At 39.0% G+C, this 26,506-nt stretch overlaps 1 protein-coding gene across 9 annotated transcripts in view; it reads right to left on the reverse strand.

Annotated features, from left to right (window-relative positions):
• SH3KBP1 (SH3 domain containing kinase binding protein 1) overlaps positions 1-26,506 on the reverse strand; it is a 228,142-nt gene that overhangs the window by 100,405 nt on the left and 101,231 nt on the right. For 7 of the 9 annotated variants that reach the window (XM_052794257.1, XM_052794262.1, XM_052794259.1 and 4 more), the window contains 3 exons: positions 15,608-15,714; positions 5,071-5,194; positions 405-479 (listed from right to left, as the gene is read on the reverse strand). In XM_052794257.1, coding sequence (XP_052650217.1) covers positions 405-479; positions 5,071-5,194; positions 15,608-15,714 — 306 coding nt within the window. Of the gene's footprint in view, positions 1-404; positions 480-4,490; positions 4,609-5,070; positions 5,197-15,607; positions 15,715-26,506 lie in introns of those variants that run through there. The other 2 variants (XM_052794264.1, XM_052794258.1) reach the window with 2 other exon arrangements.

Here is a 26,506-nt window from a genome sequence, read left to right on the forward strand (position 1 = left end):
AATGGGAACTTTCTTTTTAAAGCAGAAGGACTTTTAATTCAAAGGTTTGTGGTTATTATCAACAGCCTTCATGTTTCAGGTGGGAAAAACGATGGGACTAAATGGTCTTCATTTCAATCCATAGCTGAGACCCAAACCTCTGATGTAATTCACAATTTATTGTGGACTCGCACACATACATTATATGGACATATAACATACACATGCACAGAAGGAACGAGTGCATTCTCATTGCATTAACGCTAGGCAAGTTCATCAGCAGCAAACTGACTTTAGCTTACAGACAGATATATGCATGTAGAGTAGCCGTAAGTGAGTAGCAGTGGCACATTTTACAAGTGTAGATAAATCAAACAAGTACAGAGGACTAAAGCTATTGCTTGTTGATTTTGAAACACACTCACTGTTATAGCGTCTGTAGCTGTCAATCTTTGCCGGTGCCACTCTGTACAGAATTGTCCCTTCAAAGGCAGATTTTCCTGACAGCAGGCAAGAGAAGGAAAGACGAAAAAAAAGAGAAGGGGCAGGGTGGGGGTGAAGAGATCGAATGATGGTAAAAAGAAGGGAAAGGAAGAGGTTTTAATCTGTATTTTCAGTCACTAACATTTTTAAAGCCTCATTAGCAAAACAACGAGAATATTAACAAAAGTATCTGATTGTACATGAAGTTAAAATATTCTTACTGCATGTATGTCAGATAAAAGAATCTCATGATTTTGCTAAAGCTGTTCTTTACAATGTCCAACAGAATGCATTTTTCTTAGGTTTTGTCTGTTGTCCATCAAGTTGTGAGACTTGCAAATGAAATTATTTGTCTGTCTTATTTAGCCTCCTCACGGAGTGCAGGGGAGGCCTGAAAAAAATTATTACTGCAATGATGTACTCACAGTGGCTCAACACTCCTGATGCAGATGTAGTGCACTCGTATAAGCACAGCTGACATCCAAACAGGGCAATTAAATACTCACATTTCTTTAATATACCAGGATCCTGTGAGCATCAGAAATACTGCGTCTTTCCAAGATGACTATTAGAAATGTTTTGGACATGGGAACTGGTCTTAAACAATGCTTAGTTGAAGGGATAGGACACTAAAACCTGAATAAATCACTTTTTCAGCCAATGGCTTAACCAGGTGTTTGAATTGGCACATATTAACAAAAACAAAATACTAAAATTAAAAAAGAAAACAACAAACCCACAAAAAACCCAAAACAAATTCCACTTCCATCTTTGATCTTTAAGATAACATTTTTATTATCAAACCCATTAATTTCTTGGGTTTTTTTCTTTGATAGCAAGGTAACTCATGCTCTGACATTTATGATATGAAATTCAAGTGAAGGTAAAGGCATGAGCAGCTGAGCTGTTTTGGGTGTTGGGTTTTTTTTTAAACCCGAGGTATCCAGGCAAGCCCAAGAACATATCAATGTCACCTTGTTGCCAATCTCACCCAGGTATACCACCATAAAAATTAATGTCTTCACTAAAATTTTATAGCAAAATAACCAGTACATGTGAATTGTCCCAAAAGAGCATCACACCCATTTTGGTACCAAAAATGTGTATTTTTTTCCCCCCTGCATATCATTCTGTTGGACTTTCAGAAAATAAAAAGCTATACTCATTTATGTATTATAAAAAGCTGTTTGTTTGTTCTTGCAGTTTAATTAATAACAAAAGAGACAAGTACTTTAAAAACAAACAAACAAACTCCTAAACCCCCAACCTTTTGATCTTGCAACAGTCTCACTTTCCAATTTGCCGAGCACCCACCATCTGAGGGGAAGCACAGGTTCCCAACCCTTTCAAGTTAAGGGGCAAGTTAAGTCCCACTGTCAATATTCAGAAACATTTAAGCACTTCCAAACCTAGCCCTAGACATTTTCAAAAAAGGGGCTTTTTGTTCTGAAGAAACTTCTGAGGTTACTCTATGGCAGAGCGTGAAAAGAAACCGAGATAATTCCTTCTGGCTGTTTACTCTGATCTGCCATAAAATTTACATGGACACAACAAAACCAATAAAATCAGACAACACCTTTCTCCCCACTGGGCCTGTGTAGGTCATAGCAGAAGGACAGAGAAATACGCATTTTTATTAACCTTATTCCTAAAAAGCCAAGTTATATAATTTTTTTCTCTTCTGTATTTCTTCCACTTTTGAGTTCACCAAAAATTACATTTGCCCTTCCAAAAAGGCTCTCTTTAGAGAGCGTCAGTAAAATGTGGTTAAAAGATCAAGTTTAACTAAGTTTAACCAAAGCACTGAATTTAACTATTAACTAAAAAATACTCTTGTTTTGCACAGTGCTCCTTCTCCAAAGATCCCATGCCACTTTCCCAAGTCTCCCAGTAAACCTGCCAAGTATTACCTTATCCATTTTACAAGCTGGGCTGAAGAGTTCAAGGTTGCTGCTCAAGACTGCAGAGCCATACCCCGACCCTTCCTAGGCCCCCCGAGAAGCTGTGCAGAACCTCAGTGACCGCCCAAGGTTCTAGTTCAGGTACAGCCCCTCGCTCCTGAGCGCTAACTTCGTAATCTAGAATTCACATTCAAGGTTTCTGCCTTGCAAAGTCCTGTGATACAGACATATTCAAACAACGCTTCCAGAGGAACAAAAAGGAGTTACTGCAGATTTGAAGTGCTGTCATGTCTTGTCATCCACGGAGGAAGGAGTTGATCTAGAGGCATGAATGTACACCCTTTCCAGAGGTTACCCAGAGCGTTTCAACAGTAGTGCTAGCCTGATGCCCAAATCTTCCAGGGTTTACTTGTTCAGTTTTTATTTTGCGATGTTTTAATGCTAAGCACAGATACTTGGAATGAGATTATCATTCCTAGTCAGTTGTATAAACTTGCTGAAATTTTTGCTATCTCATTATGGAGATTTTCAAATCCAGATAGTCAGTGTACCTGAAGAGAGCCTCATAAAGCACCATGTGTTAGAGAGCAACACCTGAAACAATTACATATACCATATAGAAAGAACTGAGTTGATGCATATTTCCCATAATTCTGCTAGGGGAATGCAATTCTTAAATTGATGGTTTTACTTGAAGAAAAAGAAATAAAAAAGCATTAAAACCCCAATAAGTATCTCAACATTCCTTGAGTCCCTATTTCTCTCTGAGGAGGTTTACAGTGTTCTTCTGTTTTATAGATATTTTGCTATTTAGAAAATAGCTCCTAATAACGCATCATCTTAGCTAGCCACAAAGCACCTCCAAAGAGTTAAATTACAAGAAAGAAGAAAACCCATCTCTCAACTATAGTTATCTTCAATTTAGTTAAAGAGACAAAAATGCTATCTGTGTTACCGATATCTTCTCAATACAAGTATCACAGGTTTTAGTTTCCACTGACAGTCAGAACCAGCACACAAAACTGAGTTTGAACTAAGCATGTGCCATTATGGATGGTGACGAAACAAGCTAATGCTTTGTGGCTGCTTTTACACCCCCCAATATATGTTTTTGTTAAAAGACATTTTTAGGATGCTTATTATAAAGTAAACATTACCAAATTACCTGGGGAAGGAATATTCATACATTCATAAAGATAAAATTGGGGTATTCCATCCTAAACAGTATCACTTACCTTGTTCATTTATAGAGTACCAAACACTACAGAATCCAGAGCTGAAACTACATCTACACAATTAGTTCTTCCAAGACTCACTGTGTTTATAATGAACAAAATTCATGATAGCATATACAGGTTATAGAAAGCAGTTTGCAATCTCATTGGAATGTGCAACTTCACTTAATGCCCTTTTTCCCTTTCCATCACACTAAAATCATTAACTTCCTTAAAAATATTTTCATTCCAGTCTGAAGGAACGTGACCTGTAAATATATTTAGCAGCACTGACCACAAGACTAGGTCACCAGTGCCACTACACATGAATAGGTACTCCATTACAAAAACAACACGAAAAGTTTTCATCATTGCAAAAGTCAGGTTTTTTAGGATCTTATTTCTGTGGGATGGAATAATCATGATAAATTTGCCTTAAATGGAAAAATGAGAGAAAAAAAGAAGAAAGAGAAAGTATTATAACTTTCTACCTCTTACTGACAGAGTGAACTATAAAGGCTTTGGTAAATTTCAGCTGACATAGGCTTACAAAGATCTTGGGATTCCTTTCACTTTTGCTTGTTCAGAGATCTCAGAAGAACACTACATAGCAATGAATATCTGCAGTGCTGAAAATAGGAAGACCTTGGCAGGTATCGTGGAATTAGCCTGAAATATGTAAATACAATTGACTTTTTTCCTTTTCACTAAAGATTCAGAATTGACCACTGAATTAGGAAATAAAAAGAACATCTGTTTGAAGAACTGAAAAAAAACATTAAGACCAACAAGCGTCCATTTCATATAACAGCATACTTTTAGTTCAGGTTATTCTCCAAGGGAAGTTATAAATAGGACAACCCACTACCATGCTTATACTATTGCAAACTTAGTTACCAAACATGCTTTTCACCTGCAGCAGTACTGGCCCACTGTAAGTGAGAGAACAAAGTCCATGTCCCAGTTCTGGCCTTTTTCCCTTTGGCTGCTGGGGCAGTGGGTGACGGAGGTGATAGTAACATGCTCAGCACCTGGAGGGAAAAAGTGCCGCATGTCCCACACCAATAATTATGAATCCTTAAATCTACTGGAGTCATTATAGAAGGCATGGCACTTTAATCCCTCGTTTAAATAAGCACAGCCACTTTGTAGATGTTTGGTTACTTTGTTCAGTTTCCACATCTAAAGACAAAAAAAGCCTTGTAATTAATCTTGAAATACAAATCCAATAATCATCATTGCCTTCTCTGTTCTTGGTCTGTTGCAGCTTGGCAAGTCTTAACACAGCTCAGGGAGCGTTGCCAATATTACAACTCAGGTAGCATTGCAAGTACACACTTATCATCATCATCTGACCCTTTCACAGCATAAATTAAGAACATGGCATTCAAAATCACTTCCAAGCAAGAGATAAGAATGTGCTACCCTATCAATCTGTTAGGGGTAAAGACACAGACATACATACAGAACATCAATAATATTTTTTTCCTTACTTGGCTTTACTTGCTCTTCCTGTGCTATTCCAACATCATCAGAATCAGACAGTTCCTTTATGAAGTTGGAAGGAAACATGCCAGTCTTTCCATTGAGTATACCTTCCCACCATCCCTCTTCCACCTGCACCAAGGCAAAATCAAAAAAAAGGGGTTTTAACATAAGCAACACTTTACAGAGTTACATTATATACACGATTTTTCGGTAACAATGACAGTAATGCTTTTGACCAGTTTATATTAATTTCAGGTATAAGGAGCACATGGCATAGGCTCCAAGCCAGAACATCTTTTTTTTTTTTTTTTTTGAAGTAAAACCAAGAAAGATGCATGCACCCATCTGCAAATGTCAGCAGTGCTGACAGCAGTCAGGAGCATGGATGAGCATTAAATAAAAGGACAACCAGAGAGCACACAGTGTCTCTACATTTCAATTTTTATGGATATCAGTTCAATCACTAAATTTTCAGCACACACTGTACTCCTGTATTCATGACCATCTTCTTAACAGATGTGATTTGCAGATTATAAGAGTTTAAATTCCCTAAGTAATCAATGGCGAAAGAGAAATACCTGCAAAGGGCTATTCAGAGAATCTAAACTAGGTATCTTAATATAAATCGTGTGAATATTCCTGCCTTTCCCATCAAAATCAGAAATTCTCTATTTTAAAAATTAAGAATGTTGCTATATCATTAATGTGTTAACGTAAGAAATCCACAGAGAACAAAGAACAGCACTAAATGCATATTTGACTCTAGATTTACAAAGAGCTACTGAAAAGCTACTGAAATACATAATAATGATATGGTTGGAAGGAGGAGAGACACTTCCTAGCCCAATCCCAAGAGGAAATATCACTTAAAAATGACAAACTCCCTCCTGTACAACCCATTCAGGATTGAACGGCAGTGTCAGGCAGTGAAATGACAGCCCTTAGAAACCAGATGCCTTTAGGTTATAATGGGACAGCAAGAAATGACTTATCATATGCATCGGCTAAACACACCCTTGACAGAGAAATATTTTTCATCTGTCAGACACTGTCTGCTCACCAAAAAAAGTGACAGGGGAGGACAGTGTCAGCCTGTGACACATCAGTCTCCAATAACGTTTGACCCACCTCTTTCCTGCCAACCTACAAAAATTTTGAAAATAGAAAGTTAACTTTACAGGTTTGGGGTGTTCACATCTACTGTTAAAAAAACAACCCCACAGCTTAAATGGTACTAGTTAATTATCATAGAAAAAAAAGTCTGTTTCGTATCACTTATCTGTGAAAATCTCAAGTTCTTAGAAAACAACTCTCTTAATAATACAGGCAAATATTTCCTCAAACTACAGAGGAATGGTTGAATTTTTTTCAACTTAGCTACATGAACTATTTTACTACAAAGAAAATTGTTGTTACTTGAGGAGTGTTTCCTGTGCTCTCTCTCCATCTTCAACCTTTTTAGCACTTTTCCTGTCCTCCTGGGTTGATTTTTTGTTTTAATTTGAAAGCAGTTCAGACCAGCACAGCTACTTTCATTTAATCTCAGTACCTGCCCATGACAAAACCTTTTTTCTCTGCCCCCCCCCCCCCCGCCCCCCCAAATGCATCAGTAGTATCAGTGAGGTCAAGCACAACTCTGGGAATAATGGCTAATATCTTGCTGCTACTTCAGAGGATAGAATACATACAAATCACTTGATCGCTTCAGTGGGGTGCAGGTTTTTCGCATTATAGTATCAAAGTCTCTGGAAGGTAATATTTGCTTTTCTTCTCTCCAGACAAATTAAAAACCATATGGAAAACTGAAACTGCATGACACACAACACTTAGTAGATTCTACAAATTATATCTCTAAATACCTATATGTGATATATCATTATACAGAAAATACACAACATGGCGAAGACTCTTAGAGCTATAAAATATTTCAATTTTTATAAACGCAGTATTCCCAGATGGCTCTACTGATTAGAGCTAAACATTAAACTATAACTGCATTAGCTGATTGATCAGAAGATTAATCACAGGAGAATTACACAGTTCTCAAGATCCCTGGTTTGCAAGATGCTGAGACTACTCGACAGAAATAAGGTGACCAATATCACTCAGTTCCATCTTTCCCTCAAGTAATTTTCTCCTGCTTACTTCTTCCAGGGTAACACTTCACAGTTTTCTTACAAGTTAACATTAGCACTCTTTATGTGGCGTGTTTATGTATGGAACTCTATGTACGTGCAGAGAAATACACATACACAAAGATGTTTTGACAGGTAAGTCTAAATTGCATGTGAATATACTCACAGCATTCATTAGCTTCTAAGTTTTCCAGCTGATACAAGAATGAATTATCTGAAAATACCATGTCATATTCAATAATTTTACAAAGTCAGAAAAATCTAAAGCAAACCCCAGATTTTTTTTCCGCAAGAAAATGCAGAATCATGTTAGCAAGACATCAGAGGTTCAGGTCAAACTGGGCTTCCCAAAGATTTATTAGGAAATTTTCATCAAAAGCATCCAAAGCTTTAATTTTTTTTAAAAACTATAGCTACATGGGACATACCTTTAAGCCTCAAAACACAGCAGCTACAGATTACTCCATACAATAAAGAAGACACTAAATACCCCCAGGATTTAGTTATTCCAAATTGGGGCAATCCACTACCACATGGCTTGAAATGTCGCAATAATTTCCAGCCAATAAAACCTTACAAATGAAAATCCATTATTCATGGAGGTAATCCCTCTGAAAGTATGAGCACTCAATAGAATTTGTTACTATACTATTATAACAAATTGTTTTGAGGATTTATACATCTAGGTCCTGATTTATGCCCAGCATTCATGTGCTGAACCAAACAATCTAAAAAGAGGAGGATTTCATTCAGTAGTCCATGTCCCAATGCCAGAAAGGAAGTTCTACGATTCATAACATCCTACACACCAATTGTAAGTTCAGCCTGAAAACGAAGTTTTTAAGTTAGAAGAGAAATCTTTCCAATCTGCCAAATCTAGGTGGCTACAGCTAGAGGTATTTTCAAGACGTGTTTTCAGTGTGTTCTATCTGTTCACTGCCTTTCGGAGAGGCATGGCACATCCTCATCTTGCCAAGCCCCTAGGCTGCCAGTACTGCTGTCACACCACATTTGAAGAGCAACAACATACAGGGAAGTGACTGAAGGTACTTCATTACTCCACTTCATATATTTAGGGAGGTAACAGCACACGTACCCAACTGCAGCTCAGTCAATGCCATGCGTGGGGCAGCGACAGATGCACTAGCAAACAGCTACATGCAGTCCAATGCCTGGATGTGATTGAACGAGATACGAACGACAATATCACCAGAGAATGGTGCATCACCTCTAGAGAAATGCATCCCATTAAGAAGCCTTGCCTTTGGGATTTAAAAGGAAATTTAATCTACTTAATAATTATGCAACATTCAAATGTTCTTCCAGTGTCATTGGGCTTTGGGGTTTTTTTACATTTTCAATGAAGAAAGAATACTTGTATTTTGTTTTCATTTGAATTACTGTCGTGGTTTAATCCCAGCCAGCAACTAAGCACCAGGCAGCTGCTCACTCACTTCCCCCCCACCCAGTGGGATGGGGGAGAGAATTGGAACGAAAAAGGTAAAACTCATGGGTTGAGATAAGAACAGCTTAATAGGACAGAAAGGAAGAAACTAATAATGATAATAACAATAACAAAATAACAATAATAATAATAAAAGAATTGGAATATACAAAACAAGTGATGCACAATGCAATTGCTCACCACTTGCTGACCAACGCCTAGTCAGTTCCCAAGCAGCGATTCCCCCCAGCCAACTCCCCCCAGTTTATATACTGGACATGACGTCACATGGTATGGAATACCCCTTTGGCCAGTTCGGGTCAGCTGCCCTGGCTGTGTCCCCTCCCAACTCCTTGTGCCCCTCCAGCCTTCTTGCTGGCTGGGCATGAGAAGCTGAAAAATCCTTGACTTAAGTCTAAACACCACTTAGCAACAACTGAAAACATCAGTGTGTTATCAACATCCTTCTCATCCTAAATCCAAAACATAACACTATACCAGCTACTAGGAAGAAAATTAACTCTATCCCAGCCAAAACCAGGACAATTACTCAATCAGTAGAGCCCTTTTTGATGTAAATGAGGTTTCTGGAAACTATAAACCAAATACTGATGAAAATAATTCAAAATATACTGGTTTACTTTCTAACAAAGTGTTTAATCAAATTGTGAGATCCCAGCACACAACAATAACCCAGACTAGAAAGACAGTAAGAGGTTGTAATAGTTAATTTTACTTACAAATAATAATATAAATAAGAAATCATAACGAAGTGCTCAAAATAGATACCATGGAAGTGGACAGACAGGAAAACAACACAGAGAATTCTATGAGTGAGACATCCAGACACACAAACAAGAAGTTCTCAAAAGGGTATACAGAAGTTAGGACATTAAGCTGCTTAAAAATCAACAAAAATTTCTTGATCTCAGCCTATTTCCGTGGTTAACGTACAAAAGAAAAATTAAAAAGAAAATAATACAACAGCAGTCCAAGCCTTCAGGCAAAGATAATAGCTCTATTTCAGACCACAAAGGCAGTTTTATTCTGTAACTGTAAAGCAACCAAAGAAAACAAAATCCCTTTAGTAGGTCACTAGGACTACAAGATTAAGATATTCCAAAAGCGAGGAAATGTTACTCTTCATGTTCTTTAGGTTTTCTCTTCGTGGCCAATACAATGTGCAGCACCTCCCCTTAAAGAAAGGAATGTCAGAGGGAGCATCAACCTGACCTGCAGTGCAACAAACCTTCCTGCTACAAGCCTAGAAGCACCTTCCCTCCAGGGAAGTGGGCGCCCATCCCCGTAACTCCAGATGGGATACCCAAAAAGAGCAGGAAATGCTGAGGCCAACTACCAGCAGTCGCTTGCCAGAATATCTAGGACTGCCACAGCTCCTTGCTTACACCTTGCTATATAATTAATAGGCTAAAGTTGTTAAATGATTAAAACGTTCTGCTCTTCGGAATCACTGACCTAAAGTGTATTTCCAATAACCTCCTGTATCTGCCTGTTCCACAAGCTTTTCTACAACCTCCAGCTTTGCCTGTTAGGCTGACAGGCTACTTGGAGCTCAGCTGGGGCACATGAGGGAGGCTTTGAGTCAGGAAAGGTTTCAGATGGAAGAAAGTCTCCCTGGATCACAACAGAGTCTGTCTGGGCTGTTAAAACTAAAACACAGTCCCAGGAATAAAAGCAATACCAGCGGCAAGCAACAGGAAGGAGAGAAGCCCAAGGTCAACAAATTTTCTTTTGCTTAGAGGGAACTAGAGCACAGAAAGCAAAGGAAAAAACTCCCTTATTTTATAAATTCTAATGGAAGATCTTCAGCTTGAAGGACAAAAGCAATCGTATGTTGAAAGGAAATTAAAAACATAGATTCCCAAGAGGCAAAATAAACAAATCATATTCACTGCCAATGGGAAAAGAAACTTTGGAAACAAGACCTCAACAGAAGATGGTGCCTACAGTGCCACTTGATGGCTTATTCTGGGAGTGCATTCAGAGAGAGCCATACCCATGAGACATCAACCAGCCCTTGGGCTTCTGCTACAGCACATCTGGAAGCTGTTTGATAACTCTGGTGCAGAAGGGAAGAATTAAAAACTGCACAAGTACCTTGTGTTAGGCGATCTTTTCAGCTTCAGAGTTCTTTAATTTACAATGTCAAAATGTGCTTTGGGATTTTTTTCATTTGCTCTTTGTGGTTCGGATTTTTGTTGGTTTTTTTTAACATCATCTTCTAAGTAAGAAACTGAAGGGCAAAGAAAGCAATCACACACAACTTCAATGATCCTATAAGCACCCTTGTTTCCACAAAAAAGCACTCTACCACATAAACTGACCAAACAAGCAGTAGCCATAGAAGTCCTTGTGTTGGAAGAGGATCAGGAAAAACACAGCATTTCACAGAAAAGTAACAGAGGGACATGGAACCCCAGCATTAATTCCCAGGTCTTTTCTTGCAGTATTATACAGTTCTGTACTTGTGGCACAGACCATCCCCTTGCCACTATTAAATATTCCCCTTTCAATTCTACAGCTGTCAAAATAAGTTACTGTAAGGAAAGTCCAGCTCAATCCTCAGTGTTTATCCTGTTCTTATAAATGGGTCGAACCACTTTATCTCGTAATAACAACAACAAAAAAGCCCCATCAACCTTGCCCCAAAGGAGCAAGAGATTTGTAAAAATTCAGTCTGCATTTTTGTAATTTTAAATGAGTGAGTTACAGGATTTGATCATGTAATATATGGCAATGTTAACTAAAAGTCAAAGAATAAGCTCAGTGGTATTACAGCATGCCTCAGTCAAAGACTTAGTTGTGAGCTTAACTCCATGTACCACACATTGCCAAAAAACTGACTTCTTAGCAGGATGAGGCCACAAGGTATATAGCAGCACGACAACAGACTAATCCCAAATGAAAGCAGGCTCAAAACTGTTGAATGACATGCCAAATGTCCTTACTCTGATGCTACAGGTTAATTGTCTGGCATTCTGTGAAAGTCTAAGGGTGAAACATAATTGGAATTCAGATATCTGCATTTAATAAGACAATTAGTTACAGTTGTATTTTGGGACAACTGTAATTAGAGTTACAGCTAATGAGCTAGGAAAATGACAAGCAAAAACCTATCAATCACACATTAAATGAGAACATAAACAATGATGAAAACGCTTCTCTTGTTAGTTTCAAGTGTACTTTTAATTTAAGTCTGTTAATTAATTTCTCATGGGTATCAGTGTCTGTGTAGTTATAGGAACCTCTAGTTTAACAACAACCATTTTATCTGTTGTGATGAATGCTTGATCTTATTATCATTAATTTCTAGCTATTCAGAACAAATAGGAAGGAACTGTGAATTCTGAACATATACAGCCTCCAAGGATACGTAGCCGGTGACAAGGCTAGTATCTCAAAACTCATGCTTGCTGCTGCTGTTGTTTCAATTCACTGTACAGCCCCAAACCACTTGTGCCACACCAGGAACTTCCAATTGTACCTACCACAACCACAGACATAAAAACCCTTTCAAAAAGTATCTTATCCAATCTGTTGGCACCAGGAAGAAGGACCTGGGGCAGCTTTAGATGCTACTACACCTCAGGTGTTGGTTAGCACCCTGAAGCAGAGGTGGGAGAAGGGAAGACATCCTCATCCTCAGCATGTCACCATGTGATATCAGTGTAACCCATCTTCACTGGGGGTCTGGGGAAACACACTTGCGCACTGATGGAGGCAGCTGAGGAGAAGATTTACATTCCCTTCTGCCAACCCTTTGCTGGAGGCAGTGACCTTCAAGGGGTTCGAGAAGGAGCAGAACCCATTTCTTTAAGGATGAAGCCAAAGTAGCACAGTACAACAGGAACCAGCTTTTCTTTGCGACAGGAGAAGTTTAATGAGTCGTCAACCATAAGTGACATCTTAAACACTTTTTTTGCTAAATACCCGCATAAAGATACATCGACCGTATTTTGATCTAAACAGTATCTGTTTTCGTTTGCCTTAAGTCAGTTAGGAATTGATTTATTTTCAACTAAACAGAAATCCACAGAGATTTGAAACTATTAATCTAAGTCAATTTAAAACAAATTAATTCAACTGATGCAACTTTCTTAGAAAGGATACAATAACATACTGCCCGTGAGAATCTGAGACCTTCTACTCATTAATAAAAAGATGGGGTAAGAGAAAGGAGCAACTGGAAATGGAAAGTGAAGACCATTAATGTTCCAGTTACCCACTGAACCACTGTAAATAATGCTGAAGATGCTATCATCCAGTTTTTCATCTTGAGTAATGGTAAACAAAACTGATACTTTGCAAGAATTGCCTCCCATTGTCACCTAAGTGGGAGGGGTTTTTTGCTGTTGTTTTGAGTTTTTTTGTACAGTAACACAGCATGATTTTGGCCCTTGCAAAAAAAATCTCCATTTTCACAACTGAGGAAGCCATATTTTTTAAATAACAAGTCCCTCACGTCAAACATTTATCATTTGAAATAAGGAGCATTGTATAATGACATAAACACTGTGAATCCTATTTCAATGCAATGACTCTTTGTGCAGCATTACCTACAAGCAGAAGGGTAAACAATGAAGTCAGTACATTGGTTGGTGCCGCCTTCTACATCAGATAAAGTTCCTGTTTCAAAAGAAAAATTCTGCCCTACTTTTTCAAGGAATTGGCACTACCACGATAAGGGCAGAAGAGCAAGTAGTAAAGGCCAATATTTAACATCAACTGCTTGGTATCAACCATGACGGAAAACACAGGTCACAACAACACTTCCTGAGGTGCTGAGAAATTTTTCTCTAAATTCCTTTATTTTCCCTCTTTCACCAGCTGACCTAGTTCCACCCAGAAGAGTCAGACAACGTCCTGGATCGCATGAATGCTCCAGATGATGCCTGAGGCAAAGCTTATGTTTCAGTAGCTGACAGAACAGGGTATTTTGTAAGCTCAAAGTGGGCACAGCCTCACCTGCGTTAGCTGTTCTTCTTCGGCATTTACTTACGGCCAGCGGTTCAAGCTAGCCATGAGCAATCCTCTTCCACACTACAGTAGAACTAATTCCAGTATGACATTCTTTAGAACTGCCAATCAAAAAAGCAGCCCTAGATAATATATTTTCTTAAACCTTAGAATCCGCAAGTTGTCACTGGTTTCTTCAACAGTAGCAATTCGAGATACAATTATGAGATTAAGACTACGAAGTCTGTAATCGGCAATCCAAGTGGGTTTCAAAAAACAAGCCCCTAACTATAAGCACAGACATGCAAGTACAGGAATGTTTCACTTTCCTAGTTCTACATCTTTCAATTTTAATGCAAACATTTTCAGTCTTATTTGGATTTAAATAAATCTGTTATTTATAATTAAGTTGTTCAAAGTTACGAGAAGACAGGAGATGCATTTCATAAGAGAAGTCTAGTGTCTCATCTAAATTATTTAATCATACAACTTATTCGGTAGAGTTAATTTGTTGGCTGGATACTAGGAAGGGGTTTTATTCTATCACTTTACTCTTGAAAGACACAGACTTAAAAGTTTTAAGTAGGGCAACTGACGGAAGATATTAGTGTGGCCATGTGAGGTCAAATATACTTAAAATTATGCAATGAAAACGGCTTGTGCTGCCGTGAAACTCCTTATAATATCAGGTTTACATTGTCTTCAAAATATTCTCTTAAATATCTTACAACCTTGACATCCCCCATTACAATTCTGCTCACAGACAGAATAAGGTTAGTTAAGAGACACATCATGTCTGATTCCAGGAAGAATGATGCGCAGAGCTAGCGTGCGCAGCTAGGTTAAAGGAAAACCAGTGATCACTAAGCTTCTTACATTCAGATGTGAGAATTTAATCTCTCATAAGAAAATGCTGGATGTCATGTAGATTGCAGTAGAATTTATATTCTTTTAGAACTGATTTCTTAAGTGACAGATGCAGGAAAAAGAAAACTAATCATATATCCTTGACAAGAAAATAAATGTTGACTTACTAGCTGCTGAGTCACAGGGAAAAACAATCCAACAAGCAAATGATACAAGCTGAAACACACCTTTTATTGGCTGCTTGAGCAGACTAAGGTCTTAGATCTTTTTAAAGCTAAGTGAATAAAGACTAAATGAGTTCAAAAGCATTCTACTTAAAGGACTCATGTTAGCATTTTGACTTTTAGTCCTCATGCTATTAAGCTCAAGAAGATATTTCTAAAATCTCTGACGGAAAAAAACTGAAGGTATTGGGAGCGAACAGCATTCCTTGATCCTGCAACCACATTCACCCATGAAAAGAAAATTTCTGTATCTCTGTCCAAGCTTTCATAATTTGGTCTCAGTCCTTCTAATACATGTGCATTCATTTTCCACATCCATTTCCTCCCCAAATAAGTGCATCTTAAGTCTCTAAAGAATTTGTTGGGGGTTTTTTTGTTTGTTTGTTTTGTTTTGTCTTGGTTCTTTATAACTAAAATGAAATTGTTAAAATTTACAGGCAAAGATGACAGAAGGTGAATGTCATGGCTGAACTCCAGAGGGCTTCAAGTAAATTTCTTAAATGTGTTTAACTCTGTAAAGATAATTCTTCCCTGTGACTGGCTTACTAAAATTGGGAAAAGCTTCTTCTGCTATAATGTTGGTTCTTCAGAGACACAAACTCAAGAGCCCTGTAGCACAAACTTCAAGCTTTTTGCCTGAACAGAACTCAGAAGCGTCAACTGATCAAGTAAAACCAGCAGAAATGCTATGGGGAAAAAAACCCTCACAAAATCCATGAGCAACCACCCACATCCCTTCACCCCCGACAGTAACCCAAACCAGACGCGTCAGTATATCAGAGAAGAAAAATGTCTGGTTTAAATTATGTCTTAAAACACACTGTATCTAAGCGCTCAGCATGCAGAAGGTATGTCGGAACTGCATGTGTGTATATTTCATTAAAGATCTGCTCACCTCTCCCACAACTTCAATGATGTCACCAACTTTTAATTCCAGTTCATCTTCATTTTGAGGCATATAACTGAAAGCCACCTGACATCTTCTTCTTCTGTTTCTCTCTCCTGGTGGAAATGAAGGAAACAGGGAAATTGTAAAACTAAAACAAAATTCCATGCCAAACACAAGCCAGGGGAAATGATTAAAGATGAAATATTATTCTTTGAGCACTATTAAAAGAATCTGAATTTTTGCAATGCTTAGTATATCTGCCTAGAATTAAATTTATGAAAAGAATTAATTACAAAAAATTAATTTACAAAAACCACCCCCCCCCCCCCCAACAAATTCTTTACAAAAGATTTCTGGTGCATATTATTTCTCTCAACTATTTTTATAATTTAATGTAATTAATAAATGAAAATAAATTGTGGGGATTTTTTCCTTTCTGTAATAATATTTAAGAGCCAAAATTTAAGTAGTAGATTGTGCTTCCCAGTGACAGGATGGACAAACTTTACCCAGAGAATCTTTCCAGGTGTATTTGCTATGATTTCGCTTCTAGGCTAATGCTCTATACACATGATGTAGGCAAATCCAGGAATTGGAGGGGTGGGGAAGGGATCCAAAACCCTGTGGCTTTTGCTCGTATGGAAATAAGCTCTCAACTGATTATTTTGTCCTGTATCTTTTTCTCCACAACTCTTTCACAGGTGTACAATTATCTCACTAACCTTTTATATATATATATATATATATATATATTTATTTGTTTGTTTGTTTTTTCTTTTACAGATATATATACACACACACATCAGGTATATATGTATGTATGCACACGTATTTGTAAGGTACATCTTTATACACTAATATCGGATTAAAGAAAATGGAAGGAAAACCCATTCCAAAGGACCCCCAAAGCTAGGTGTGTCATTGGGCTAGTGTGGTTAAGACAGGCTAATTTTGATAATCAACCAGCTACTGGAAATGATGTTACCAGCCATCTTTCTCTTCAGCTTGGCTGTCCAGGCTCCCATGAGAAGCTGGTATGAAGGTGCATCTTTGGATGCATGAGTGGAGAGAGGCTTGAATTCATAGCTCTGAATAAAAGTAAGACCCTTCACTTGACCCTTCTGCCATCACAGTTTTAAGACAGAGAGATAAATGAAAAGTTTCAGTTCCAGAGCCGTTTGCCAGATTCACTGGCTTACATATAATTATAGTAGTATACTGTATACTGTAGTATAGTATTGTAGCAGAGCGGATGAGAGAACTTCCCTAAATCAAGTTGCCAGAGCTTGCTGCGAGACCTCTGTTAGCTGAAGGACAACTTACTGACATGAATCATGACCATGTTGGAATGTGGTGGAGGAGGAGAAGGTAGGAAGAGAGAAATCATTCAAAACACAGGATTCACTGATCAATCCCTCTTCTCTAAAAGATGTGCAATGTATAAATCATACTATCTTGTACTATTTATATACACGTATCCACACAAACATATATACACACACACTACACAAATAAATGTACTTTCTCTTATGCTATTTCTCTTAACTGTTAAACATGCCCAATACACACCAAATCGGTTGTGTAAACACTGTCCAAGAACAGCCTTAATCTGACATTAAATTACAGGAATGGATCTTATGGTCAGTCTACTATTCCCCCTGCAATGTCTTGATAATCCTGCTCTAGGGCGAACAGTAATAAAAAGTTACAGATTTTTTTTTTCTAATCTATTAATTGAAACTAGAGAAAGAAGGGAGAAGGGAAGCCATTGAATTTGGCTTTCTGACAGTCTTTTTCACAGCCACTGCAATCCTGCATGAGTGGCAGCTTTTTGAATGTTAAAATTAATACCTTAATGCAATGTAACCAAACTCGCTCAAATTGGCTATTTTTTCCACCTACAGATGACTGTTCGTTCTTCACCGTCTAAACTAAAATGGTTCTAAATGACAACTTTACGCAGCTGCGTTCAAAATAACTTAAATATAATAAATACCTTCCATATCGAGTGCTTCTTTCATTGTGCAAAAGAGGCCGGCTATTTTCCCTAAAGATAACATTCCCACTATGATTTCTAACATCAAGTAGCAACTGATGTGCTGATGTTACCTAATGCGACAGATGTCAGTTGCCACCCTATTTAATAATCAATACTGTGTGACTCTTGGAGAATATTTTTAAGATTGCTAAGAGAGTAAGAAGTAAACACAATTCTGGATGTTAATAACAGAACTGTATGAATCCTTCCCCCTCCCAGCCCATAAAGTTTTTTTATTACTGTATAGAAAATGTAGTGGAAGTCTGCATTTATCTCCATTAGTCTCATGGCTCTCTTGCCGGTCTCCCTCTCCTCCCCAATCTTTCTCTAAAGAAATACCTAAGTGGAGAGTAGCAAGCCAACAAGAGGCATGGACTCGATGTACCAACTAGTTCCTCCCTCTGGCCTAATGCAAGACAACAGATCCAGCAGCAAATCCCTTTGGTTTTAAGGAGGAGGTGCTGCTGGACCCCACGTGCATGCTAATGTTTGGAGCACTTGAGCAGAGCACGAGTTGTGTGACGAGCTCTACAGTCAAGGCGTATCTGTTTTTTCTTACGCTAAAGCAACTTGGGTAATACAGCAGTATGAGCTTTCCAAGAAAACAGAGCTGACAGGAAAAGATGTCACAAGTAACCAAGCCATGTGTATACAAAAACCGTTAGTCAAGAAAAACTCTTGGTTTTGCAAATGCAATATTCCCACCCCAGCATCACCGATTTTTTGTCTGTTTCTTAACCAGCGCAAAGACTCCAAAGGCAGCATGGTCAGGAACCAGGAAGACCTATAAGACAACTAACAAGCATTTTAGACAGAAACACTGAACTCTTGGTCTTCTCTTGCCATTTCCCCTTTTGCTAATATTGCCACTTATTGCAGAGTATTATACAGTCTATGCTTTAACTGCTAGTAATCCGAGATCTAAATGGTACTTTGCGCCTTTAAAATGTAAGTAATCTGACCGATTGATGTAAAGTTAATTTTAAACTATATAGGGCAGCAATTCTGCAATGAAGACTGCAGGTACTTTCTAATCTAATCCATTTTTTTCTTACTTGTAAACTGATGAAGAAAATATTTTCTTGGAGGTTTTTTGCATTTTTCTTCACACTTGAGCATAAACTGAGTTACTTGCAGGTGAAGTTACCGTGTGGTGAAAAGGCAGGTAATAAACCCAGTACTTTAAAATCAGAAAAGGTGTGCTGCAAAGTCCTCACTGGGTTTTGAAAGGCTTAAAAGAAGGAAAAAAAAAAAGGATCAGTGAACTTTTACTGGCCCACGTATAATAATTTGTAGCAAGTAAGCTGCTGCAGGTAACACGGCACTGCCTGCTGGTCGCAGTTCTAGGCTTTTTCATCTCTGGTAGCTGTGGCACAACATCAGAAGTGTTTTTGAAGGCAAACCGCCTATGAGCTGCAGGCTGGGAACTAACCGAGCTACACTGTATTCAGAACAAGCTACCATACAGAAATAACATCACTCACCCTTGTAAAAAACACTGGCTCCCATTTACATAGTTATAACAAACCTCGAAGGAAAAAAAATTCACACGCCTAGTTTGTGCAGTCCATTCTTAAAACAAACCAGGCAGCTACAGAGAATTTTCTGTGCCTGTACAAGGGGGCTAACAAACCAGTGACTCAAAGCATATTGCATCTGAAGCGATGGCACCAAGACCTCAACTCCGGTGGTGCCGAGCATGCCTGACTCTGCTCCGCTCCCTGTAAGGGCTGTGTCAAAGGCACCGAACCCTTACAAAGCGTCTGCAGATCTGGCGAGGGAGGAAAGAGAATGGACCTCGCATGCATTGCCGAAGGCGTCATGTCACGATGCACCTTAAGAGCGATGCTGGTTGCCTCCTTATTTTCAGCTGTTGGTTGCCAACTCCCGCTCACCCCACCTGAGGCTACTGCTCCCTCTGCCCTGAGAGGTGAACTGCTGCTCCGATCACTCCCCAAACACCTTCGCCCAGAGCAAAACCTGGTAGCTTAGCAGGGTAAACAACAGGCTTTGCTAAACCAGCTCCTTTTGGTCTTCATCCTAAGATTCACCTATCTCGTTGTAGGTGTCCCTCAGTCAGATGTCTAAATCTGAGCCCATCAGTCAGGAGTGGAGAGAACCCAATACCTCCAGAGGGTACTTAGTGTCCCTGTAAATTAGACAACTAAAATACATCAGATGAATGACTCTCTGGAGGTGCCTTTTTCTACTGGTATGGTTGGATCGGACCTCAACATCTAACTTTAAAAGGTCTAAAGTTAGGTCAAATGGAAAGAGGAATGAACATATATTTAGAAACTTGAAACAAACAAATCTCCGAGGGCACAAATCCAACTCGTTTCAGAGTGGTGTTTGATCAGATTCTAAAAATGCTGTGGTTGCCTGTGACAGCAGGAGACCATAAAGGGGCTTCCTCCAGCTGTACACATGCAAGAGAGAGCACTGATTTCTAGATAGCTAAACACCCTTCTAGTGTGTCTAGTGTGCTAGTGTGCACTAGCAATGAAAACAAAAAAAAGAGGCAATGACAAGGCTTCAATGCTTACCTTTGTAAGGGGCACCAAAAGCTGAGGCATCGCTACACAAGAAGTCACACGGGTACTTACATGCTGTCATCAGACCCAGGAAAGGTCACAAACTGACAACGCGGGGTTAGACGAAAAGTGCGGCAGCAGCAGAGTAGATAGGAAATAAACTACTTAAAAATGAACTGGAATTTTCAAATCCAAACTGCTTTTTTAAACTTAAGACCTCTGTCATGAAACAGCTGTTTATATAAATGTGTGCATGTATGAGCGGGTTAGATGGTGGTGTCTACAGAGCCTACTTTTCACTGATGCCAATGTCTTTGTAGCCTGACCTGTCAGTGAAAACCACATGGTTAACTTCACTAACAGAAGGTCCATCAACTCTACATAATAATCTGCTTTTTTCCCCACCACAAAAGAACAAGGACAGCAATCCATTTTGTAACACAGTACAACTATACTATACAGTCAAAAAACTATATTCAATAAAAACTGTCAGAGAACAGACCCACGGAGCAAATGTCCGTCCCTCTCCCTGCTGACAAAAGTTATACCTAAATGGCTGACAATCTCTTCAAAACTAGGTCCCACAGTTTTGTAATTGGATCTGTTTTAAAAAGAGATGTATCACTATCATTGTGGCTCAGACAAACAATCCAACCCAATTGTTCCTCTATTTCTCTTATTATTGTTTTTTAATAAAGGAGTGTTGCTATGGAAATTGCATGGGTTAGGTTGGGGAATAAGTCAAGGTTTGCAGCACGAGGAGCCTAAGGACATTTCTGCCACATCTAAAAAATTTCAGACGCTAAAGCACACAGCAGCTCCTGCAGACCCACGGACTTGCCTCTACTGGGGGCTTGCTGGGCGGCAGGCTCGGGTGAGCCACAGAAGGAAACTGAGATCCACTGGGCCACCCTTCAAGGAGACGCAAAGTGACTGAACTCAGTAAAACCGTTTGGCAAAGAAGCCCCTTTCAGGCAAGGCTATTAGGAGGAAAATGACAACTTGGAGGAAAAGTTTCCCGTCTTCTGTGTCAGATTTCCCTGCATGCGGCATCATCTGCCCATCAGCCTCAGTTGCACCTCCCATCCTCCCAGCTTTCAAAGGTGTATCTGTAGCTGGGGGAACTGGTTCTGTGCACAGCGTCTCCTGATCAGACAAGCTGGGGTGTGATACGACTCGGCTAGAAACCAGTTCTAAATTTAACATGCAAAAAGACAAAAGGCAACTATTGTACAACTAAGAGATTACATACATGCTTTTAGGTTGCATGTTATTGATTTTAGTGGTACTGATGGAGTTCTGGTACAGCTGATTTGGACTGCCAGCCTAGATGGTTACTGTATCACCTTTTTTTTGGTTATAAATCATTGAATCGTGTATATTAAAATGCAAATGTTAAGAAAAAGGTTGAGCTACAGGCTTACTTCTGAGAAAAACTCTTCTTAAAACTACTACCTTCAGTAGATGCTTTTGAGAAACAGAAATTACCTAATCAAGAGCAAAGAGATAGTTAGCACTAAAAATGTTAACTTTTTCAATGGCTTTTTTTAAAGTATATTGAAGATAGTGTTAAGATACTTCAGATGTGGATTCTGTCACTATCTTCCACAACACAAGGACTCCACCATCTTATATCCACCCACTAGCAGAAATACAATTCTGATTTTAAAAGGCACCGGAATTGTCAAGTTCCAATCTCCTCCTTTTCCTGGAGGATTTTGGCAGTATTTTTCTGCCCTGGGATGTGACATGTCAATTCCAACTCTCTCATTACCCACATGCTGTTAGAAGGGTGAATGCTTTTGGATGGATGACAACAAAACCCTGCTGAAGTATGTTTGTTCCCTGTCTAGCAGAAAACAGAAGTAAGCTGGGTGTGAATACTTATTTTTTCTGGCAGGGGGTAAGTGTTGGGGGTTTTTTTTGTTTGGCTCAGGGGTTTTTTTGTTGGCTGGTTGGTTTTGGTTTGGTTTTTTAATTTGTGACATAAATATACCAGAGAAGAGAAAGATAAACTGCAGGGAGGGGTGAGGGGAGACGGAATGTCTGAGGTGCTTCCAGGACTCCACCAAACGGGTTGTGTAAAGCTGCTGTGTTTTTCAACAAGCAGATGAACTGATGCGTGCAGCTGAATCATGGACATTGCAGGACTCCATTAAACACAACTAAGCCACAATGCAATATGCCGTCACTGCTAGTAATACATTACTCTGAGTGTGTTCATGTTCTACTGTTACTGAGCAGGAGGTTTTCCCTTGCTAGACTCCACAGCAACACTTCCAGGTTTCAGCCATCTGGCTGCTGCTCTGAATTTTATGACCAAGATTTGTCTGTGAGGAACCTGAAAGCCTCTGTCAGAATAACAACAAACCTCATATTGTTCAGTGAATTCATTCTTTTGTGAAAAACATGCAGTAATATCCAGGCCATTTACCGTGTATGAGTCTTTTGCATAACAGCAGTAATTACTGCAAGCAACTTACAGCAACATGGTACCACCAGTGGTCATATGGTTTTAGGAGAAAACCATTAATTAACTGAGAAGTGGAGCACACTTCAGGAGCCAGGCTTGTGTGTTTGACAGACAGAACTGAAATACTAGTGAAGCCGAGATCATTATTTAAGCCTAACCCAAAGCAGAAGGAAATGCTAGAAAAGTAACTGTAAACAAACTCAAAAGACACTTGCACAGTTTAACCATACACCAAAATATTTTTCTTTCCGAGTCTGAAAGTTTTAAAATGCATATCAAAGGCGTAGAAACTTCTGCAAGTGCAACATCAAGAACGCAGTCAAATCATCACCAGCAAATTAGACAAAGCAAGTCCAAACTCCAACAGGAACACTTGGCCTTGCCATACAAGCTGCATATTTTGTACTCTCTCTTTTAGGGGGAAAGTGTAAAACACAGTTTGAAACTACACATTAACTCAACCACATGCAGAACTGAAAATATGTATGTTCATCAAAGCTACTAGTTCTAGTACCTGTATCTTTTAAACTTCATAGTGTAAATGATTATTTTGGATTAGCATTACAGGTGAAACGCTCCATCACAAGATGAAAATTGGAACTTGATGACAGAGTTTCAAACAGGCTTTTTAAACTGTACTTTAAAAGCAGTTACACAATCCTGATAAAGACTGGACAAGCTCGCTCAGCTTCTCACCTGCTTCCAGAGATGCAAAAATATTCCTCAGCAGCAAGTGGTGCCTTTACACCAGCTTTTGCCAAACGACCCGTTCGCTTGCTGTTCTCAACAATAACAATTTGCCGCTCTCGCCTAGTGCCTTTCACAAGCAGTACATTCCAAGGAGCAGCAAATGTTTCTGTCCTCATTGTAACACTGGGCAAGCCAAGGCATACTGCAACAGAATGGCTTGCCCCAGTCATGCGTAATTTTGGGACTTAGTTCACTGCCACATGCACTAGGTCCCACCGCCTGGCTCTGGGGTGGCCCACCACCCCTTATGCAATTAGCACTTGTTGCCATGATGGGACCTATTACCCAACACAAGATCTTGCACTTGCCTGTATATTTTGATTTCTTTTACAAAAAGAGTTTGTCACACTGGCTAGCATACAATTCATACAAAATGACTGTATAAGGAGCTTTAAGAAATACTGCAGGCAATAGATATCTGTAGCAACAAATTAGCTTTTATAAAGAGCAAGAAGAGATACACAAATTTGAAATATTCTTTCTTGGATGGCAGATGAAGTTTCAAAATGCAAGAATGGAAACACAACAAGATTTGCAAATGGCCCATAAAAGGCCTTTTCTCTTTCTATTCTCTCTGCATACATCTCACACTGTCATGGGATAATCCCAAAATATTATCCCGTTAGCCAGGTTTTGAGATAGTGGTCGACTGCTTTGCTCTTTGCTGCTTTTTTGTATTGATCTCTAGAGAAACCATTTGACTAAACCAAAACTAAACATGAATTGCTGTTGCATCTTTCCCACTTCTCTTATGTTCCATCACATAATTCACACCGCTTAAATTGTCTATGCACGGTAGCACTTAACATACAGCAAATGAAAGCAAATAGCTCTAATTTGTGGAACCACCATGCACATTCAGTTTACTTTGTGTTCTCCACTCTATAAATAAAGGCATTTAGATCAAACCACATGGATCCCTACACAGTAATCTCCAAAAATACTAACTTTGTACTACAAGCTTGCTGTCTTGAAGCTGATTTCTGTCCAACTTAACTAAAAAAAAACATTTCCAGAACAGCTTTAAAAAGTATGCCTTTTTCTTAAAGAATGCTAACAACTGTGCTACTTCCTTCTTAGCTACTAGAGTATCAGTGCTTTTTGACAGGTTCTCAATCTCTGTAATGACATTACATTGCCGGTCTTACTCTGACCTCTGCTACATCAGTTTCAAGTAAGCCTCTCTTATCAGGGCAAAAAAACCCCATTGTCAAGATTTTATTTTCACTCCGACAGGTAACAACATACATTAAACAAATGCCTCAAGAAATGTTGGAAAGATGCAAAAAATACAGCAACCAATTTTCTGGTTGCTGCACTCGTGACAGCTATTACACAATCAACACATGCAATAAATCTACAACACTTAACAAAAACCAAACCTCTTGGGCACTTAGAACATCAGTCAGGTTTTTAACCTACAATCTTGTTTTCCTATAGAATATCTATACAATTTAAATACTCATTTTGAAGCAATTAAAGGTAACAAAGTTAAACAAAAAATATTAACACATCCACAGACAGAGCGGACGCTTCACTTTCCTGTTCAGCAGTGTTCCTAAAATCCAGGAAGCTACATTAAATTTGCCTTGGAACACAAGCCCAGACAAATCCTAAATTCTAGGAAGCTAACGCATGAAGCTAGGAGATGCCCTGGTAAACCGGGAAAATGACTCACCCAGTCTGGTGTAATGGGTCTGATTCTGCAACACTAACACCGAGACCAGTAGTCCCTTGGGCAGAAACACTCAGGCATGTGTCTCCCATGGCAATTAAGCCATGACATTTTCAAAACCTTGCAGTGAACAGAGCTGTGGCAGGGCTGCTCGCTGGGCTGCTGACACACAGGTTATACAACTACCTGTCCTTCAGCTCTGCTAAAAGGAAAACACACCAGGAGGAGCCCTCAATTGCACTCCTCGTGTTAAGATTTGTTATTATTTCTCAACTACCATTGTCAAAATGCTATAATCCAAAATAACCTGCCGTTTTAAAGGGCATGTTATGCTATACTTTGTTATTTGAGGGTTGCGCAAGTGCCCAGGAATACATGTTCAGAAGAGCAATAAATAAATATGATAAATTTAAATAAATCAATTATTCTTGCTGCTGCTGGCCCTTTGAAGCCCCAGGCACCATTAGCTCTGTGACAGCTGAGCAGAAGATAGGTTTCCCAAAAGGTATCTCAGTACTGAAAGTGAAAATTAACATTCACTGTCCCACGACATCCTCAGAAATGAATAGTGCCACAGTATCCACACAGGATAGTTCATTCCACAAGCACAGGACAAGTCTTTCTGTACCAGGCAGATCGGATGTGTATCACTATCCCCCAAAACTGAGCAACGAATGGGAAAAAAGAAACAAACCAAAAGGCTATCTGTTTCAGCAAGTCACCATACACCAACACCAGGCAATGTTGGAGAAGAAGGGGAGCCAGCTCTGCAGCATCTTTAGCTTTTGGTGGTGAGAAACTCTGAATGCCACAGAAATTTTCCCTTATTTTCTTAGTTGTTCTCATCAGTTAAACAAGCCTCTGTGGTATTTATAAGCATTCATTTTTACTAAATTAAACTGATAAACTATTAAAAGTGATGGCTCATGGTAAGAAGGCTGCTAGCAATTTAGTTCTTTAATATAGTGTCATTTTCAAAAGGTGCGACACACAGATCATGTTATTTTGGTCTTCTTCCTTTTACTTTTTCACAAGATTCTAACACATTCAAAAAGCTGTAATTTATCAAGAGGGTGTTTAATCAGAAGAGCCAAAAGGTATAATGTTCAATTTCCTCATTAGTGCCTTGTACCTTTAGTTCTCCTGGGAAGCAGGCTTTATACCTCAAAATCCTCTGCTACTAAGCACATCCAGAGGTTTTTAGCCCTGAGTGTAAGGGATGTGCTTGACCGCGATCATTAATGCTAAACCAACCATACATATCAACAGTAACAGATCAAATTGCCCGTGGTGAGCAACACATTTTCTTCAGTGCTGCAGAAAGAGGAGTGTGGCACTTGGCTTGGCAAACCAGAGAACAAGATTCCACTTCCTGAAGTTAGTTTAAGCATTGAACTTTATAGTGTTGGTATTATGCTGCACCCCAGTAATTTCA

The sequence above is a fragment of the Harpia harpyja genome, chromosome 8, assembly GCF_026419915.1.
Source record: "Harpia harpyja isolate bHarHar1 chromosome 8, bHarHar1 primary haplotype, whole genome shotgun sequence".
In the NCBI taxonomy this organism is placed as follows: domain Eukaryota; kingdom Metazoa; phylum Chordata; class Aves; order Accipitriformes; family Accipitridae; genus Harpia; species Harpia harpyja.